The 5,146-nt window shown below is 35.0% G+C and overlaps 1 protein-coding gene across 1 annotated transcript; it reads right to left on the bottom strand.

The window, feature by feature from the left end:
• Window positions 1–1,113: 1,113 nt before the first annotated feature.
• LOC121260782 (peptidyl-prolyl cis-trans isomerase CYP19-3) lies at window positions 1,114–2,933 on the bottom strand. Its single transcript, XM_041162799.1, has 2 exons — window positions 2,786–2,933; window positions 1,114–1,845 (listed from the first exon to the last, which is right to left on the bottom strand). Exon 2 carries the CDS (start codon window positions 1,788–1,790, stop codon window positions 1,266–1,268), a length of 525 nt encoding a protein of 174 aa, XP_041018733.1. The 5' UTR covers window positions 1,791–1,845; window positions 2,786–2,933; the 3' UTR covers window positions 1,114–1,265.
• Window positions 2,934–5,146: the final 2,213 nt, after the last annotated feature.

The following is a 5,146-nucleotide window of genomic DNA, read 5'->3' as shown; positions in this document are numbered from 1 at the left end:
TGTAATAACAATATTATTCATTTTTCCTTTTTATTTTTTTTTGTTAATTTATTTTTTTTTATAAAAATATTTTAAAAAGTGTTTAAATTATTTTTTAAAAAAAATCTGGCAATTTAGGCCTCGTTTGTTTTCAAGAAATATCTCATCTCATCTCACTTCATCATTACAATTTTTTCAAATTTTCACATAAAATAAAAGAAATAATTCAACTTTTTCAAATCCCAAAACAAAAATAATATTAAAAAAATATATTCTAACAATATTTTATTCAACTTTTTAACTTTAATCTCAACTCATCTCATCTCTGAAAACAAACCAGCCCTTAAGCATATCAGAATTTTTTTTTTTTAAAAAAAAGTGATGTAAAAACATTTTTTAAGTTTTAAATTCTTTTTTTTTTTTAAATAAAAAATTAAAACCGGATAAATTATCCAGTTATAACCCGGATTAAATCCAGTTATAATCTGGATCCGGATTAAATCCGGATATCCTGATTGAATCCGGTTATCCGTCCGGATTAAATCTGGATTAATCCGGGCAGATAAGCGCCCGGATTTTAGCATCCGAATTCGGATCCGGTTGAACACCCCCAATGTCCAAATACCTAGTCTACAGTATAATCCAAGAAAATCTGGACATAAAACAGATTTTCTTTATACCTAAGAACAAAAATACAGATGCTCTTTCTAGTAAACAAATTGCAAAATAATGATCTACTACCTTGTCAAACAATCACATGAACTAAACATTACAAAAGTCAGCAAATGACCTACCAAAAACAAAACTTAATTTTCTTCAATGTACAAAAAGAAGCCACTCAAAACTTGTCAAATATGCAAGTGCAACCAATAAGTCATTCAATCCTATAATCGGGAACTACAGATCTTGCACTCTCAACAGTAATGACAACAAGAGAAGAGAACCTTCATCACCATCATAAGGGCATAATGAAAAATAATATACATTGTTGTAACCATTATTTGTTTGATGATTAAGTAAAAGATGAATAATTTTTCAATCATATAATGTTATGTGTGATACTTCGCAGATGGGAGGTAAAAAGGGCAATGAATAACATATGTCATGCATATTTGGTAAGCCGTGTCATAAATTATACAAAACTAGATGTAATTCTTATTGCGGATATCTTTACAAAAGCATTCAAATTCTCTTCATAAAACAACAAGGCTTCCGTATAATAGGAAGTAATTACATTAAACATATCCATACCTAACAGACTATCAGTCAAGATGTAAACGTTGTCCTCAATTCTCAGTAATCTGACCGCAATCTTCAATCACAACCCGTTCCAAAGTTGATCCAGCGTCCGTTCCCACCTTCTCCATTTCCTTAACCACATTGTAGCCTTCCACAACTTTACCAAAGACAACATGCTTCCCATCAAGCCATGTTGTCTTTTGAGTGCAGATAAAGAACTGAGAACCATTGGTGTTAGGTCCAGCATTAGCCATAGATAAAACCCCCGGCGCTGTATGTTTCACTTTGAAGTTTTCATCCTCAAATTTATGGCCATAAATTGACTCTCCTCCGGTACCATTTCCCCTTGTGAAATCCCCACCCTGGCACATGAAATTTGGAATTATCCGGTGAAATGCCGACCCCTTGTAGTGTAATGGCTTCCCAGAACTCCCGATTCCCTTCTCCCCAGTGCAAAGGGCACGGAAATTTTCAGCAGTTTTAGGGGTAACATCAGCAAATAGCTCCATTACAACTCGGCCAGCTTTCATCTTTCCAATCAGAATATCAAAGAAAACCTTTGGGTTTGACATCTTGTCTATTTAATCCAAGGGGTTCCAGCAAGAACTCAGATTTCAGATAAAAGGCCTGTGCAAAGTTGAAAACATATAAGCATTTCTATTCTAAAGATAGTAACTTCAAACACAAATTATATCCTTTCTTTGAAATCGGACCATATAATCTCGGAAAAGAACCACCAAGGAGTACTCACAGAACATATAAGCACCTTTTTTTTACATAATCTAAATGGTAAATTCTCATTGAGTCAAAAGGTTGATTTATAATAACAGATAAGCAAGCTTTATATCATCAACTCAACATATAGATCTACCAACACAGAAAAATTAAGCTCTTCATACGTTCCTCTTCATTCAAGTACTTTATCAAGCTCTGCATATTTTCCTCTAGTCCGAATCAAAATACTTCTCATTCAGAAAAAAATTCTCAAGACTCAAACATCAATAATGAAAACTCAGTTGCACAGAAAAGATGTTTTGACCCAAAAATTTCAGCTCCGTCCAACTATACGAGACAGAGTATTCCATTTGAAAATTAAAAAACAACCAAGCGAGCAAGACAAACTCAAACGAACCTAAAACGACCCAAAAATGCAAATGAACAGCCAAGACTCGTATCTAGTGGAAAAAGAAAGGCAGCATTGTTACCTTATCACATAAGGAAGTGACAGATCTACGAAGAGAATTGCAAAAGGAAAACTTCAAAAAATTATCATAAGAAAAAAAAAATCCATGGAAACCAGTGTAAAAACCGAAACCCAGATGGGGAAATGGATTTCAGAGAATGTTTCATCATCCTATTAAAAATCCTCAGGCAAACAAGAAAAACTACATCAAGAGGATATTACTTGAAGATGATAATGATTCATGATTTCGCACAGCTTTTGAGCTCAACGGGTTTTGACAAAACCGCCCGTAAGCCTTCGATATGTGCTACCGCTTTTGCGAAAAGAAAAATGCATACGTTGCTTGCGATAATAGATAGAAAGCTGAACAGACGGAATACTTACCTAGGAACGAAGGTAGGCGTGAGCGATTTTGGCCTTTGCTGTGTTAGTGCTGGCTTTATAGGTGCGCGGAGTGGCTTCAGGTTTTAGGGTTTTAGTTTGTGGTTCTTTTGCAAATGAGTCCCTTTGTTTTTACGATATTCCTCTGTCGCCCCAATAATTTTTGTAGTTGCATATATCATCTAAGCTCCGTTTGGGCAGTGGACGAGAACACTCCGTTACAATTCCTTATTTTATAATTATTTGTTATTTACTTTTTACTAATTTTTATTATTATTTATTATTATTTAATATTTTATCATTACTTTTTTACTATTATTCCCAGAATATTTAAGATCATCACACTAACAGAACGCAATTTAAAAGAATAAGAGTGGCACTATAGCCACCGAGAATCCCTGCGAGATTCTCTCGACAAGACAAACAACCTTTTTTTCATACATTTTTTTTACATTCTTAAATTTTTTTTAAAAAAAAATCACAATATTAATAAAAAAAATATTAACTTAGTCATTAAGTGAAAAAAATAAAGAAAAGAAAAAAACTATTGAGAGAAAATGTTCGAAATCCCCGAGCATTTCTCAAAGAACAAGGGTGGCACTATAGACACCGAAAATCCCCACTGAGAGATTCTCCCAACAAAGCAAACTGCCTTTTTTCATACTTTTTTTATGTTCTTAATTAAAAAAAAAATAAGTAATGATACTCACACAACATATTTCATAATATATGTTAAAAAATAAGGATATTTTAGTAAAATGATGTTAGTTTTATATGGTAGTTTACAAAAATACCCATCCTTTTAAAATATTGTTGTGTAAAAGTGATGTGTTTATCATTTTTCTGTTTTAATACACAAAAACTCTTTTCTCTCAAATTCAAACAAAATTTCAGATTCCTTACAAAGAAATACCCCTTCCTGCACATAATGTCTCGCTTCTCTCTCCCGCGTTGAGCCTCCCACGACTCCACCCACTGTTCAACAGTGTTGTCCCACTAATTCTTCGACTGGTTTGAGTCCTGGGGTCTTCAAGTCGTAAGGCAGAGAGAAAATAAGTAGAAAAAAGAGGGCCAAAAGAAAACATTGATGGTCTGGGTTAAGATTGAGGCTCGGTTAACATATAGTGTTAATACCTAGAGACATCAAATGTGAAAAGAAATGGAGAGACTCACGCCAGAGTAATTTGTTTCTATATTTACCAACATTGCTAAAATACCGTAGGTAGTTTCTCCATGTCATGCGAATTAACACTTCCATTGCCTACATGTATACTCTCTCCTAATTTTCTTAAATATATATATGTCACAGTCTATGAATGGAATGCTTGGGCCGAGCTTGGGCCAAGTCTAATAGGGCCTGATTTACTTACTTGTTATCATGTTAGGGAGTGGGTCGCAAGGTAGCTGGGCTTAGTTGGTTTGTTTTTCTTTGTTAAGTTTGCTTAGTTAATCGTGGGTCATGTTGCGGAGGCCTCTTATCCGGTGTTTGCATTTTAGCATATAAGGGTATTGTAGCTATTGAGGAGAATCATCTAGAATCGTTAATGAAAATATTTCTTCATTCTTTTTTCTCTCTTGTTCTTGGAGGCTAAGTCAACCTCGAATGTGACTAATTTTCTTATATTTTCTTTTATATTTTATAGTTACCCAAACACCTACTATTAGGTGTGTTACAAGTGGTATCCAGAGCCAGTCTTTTCTTGGCATCGGCTTCATCAATCAGTGAGAATGGAAAACATCATCTCATCCTTACTCACTATCAAAGACCTAATGGAACAAAATCTTCAACGATTCGATATTCTTCAACAACATCTCAATGATTTTCGGGTAAGCCACAACGAAATGCACCTAGTATTTCAACTATCGCTGGACGAATTTACTAGCAACTTTCAAGAAAGCTTCAACCAATTAGAGGATCAAATATGTGACATATATAAGAGGAAGATGCAGCTGCTGCGGAAGAAAAAGAAGAAATGAAGCCCGCTCAGATTCCCCTACGGCTATTGTTTCATCCATTTCCTATAAAAATTTATTTTCCCTTACAAATTGGAAATGTCCTTAGCAGTAACTACAAATTGACCATCAAGGGAGAAGACCTAGCCATCCGTATCCCACCCAAGCCTCCTCCACCTACCGAAGGCAGCACTACTCCTCGATAGCCACAACAACCGATAGTCATACAAATTTTTGTAAAAACCCCAACCAGGAAGACCGTTACCTTCGAGACTGAGTCCTTCGATACCATAGACAAAGTGAAGCTGCAGAACCAAGAGAGGGAGTTGATGGATTTTGTGTACAATCCGAGAGCATTTATGAGGACCAAGCCTATCTTCATCTTTGATGGGGGAACCTCAGCCCTCAAGC

The sequence above is a fragment of the Juglans microcarpa x Juglans regia genome, chromosome 4D, assembly GCF_004785595.1.
Source record: "Juglans microcarpa x Juglans regia isolate MS1-56 chromosome 4D, Jm3101_v1.0, whole genome shotgun sequence".
NCBI classification, from domain to species: domain Eukaryota; kingdom Viridiplantae; phylum Streptophyta; class Magnoliopsida; order Fagales; family Juglandaceae; genus Juglans; species Juglans microcarpa x Juglans regia.
The sequence above is the reverse complement of the archived record's forward strand: the minus strand, read 5'-3'. Positions and strand labels throughout refer to the sequence as shown.

Coding starts and splice junctions, on each gene's coding strand:
- LOC121260782 (XM_041162799.1), bottom strand. CDS start 1,790: ATGTCAAACCCAAAGGTTTTCTTTGATATTCTGATTGGAAAGATGAAA.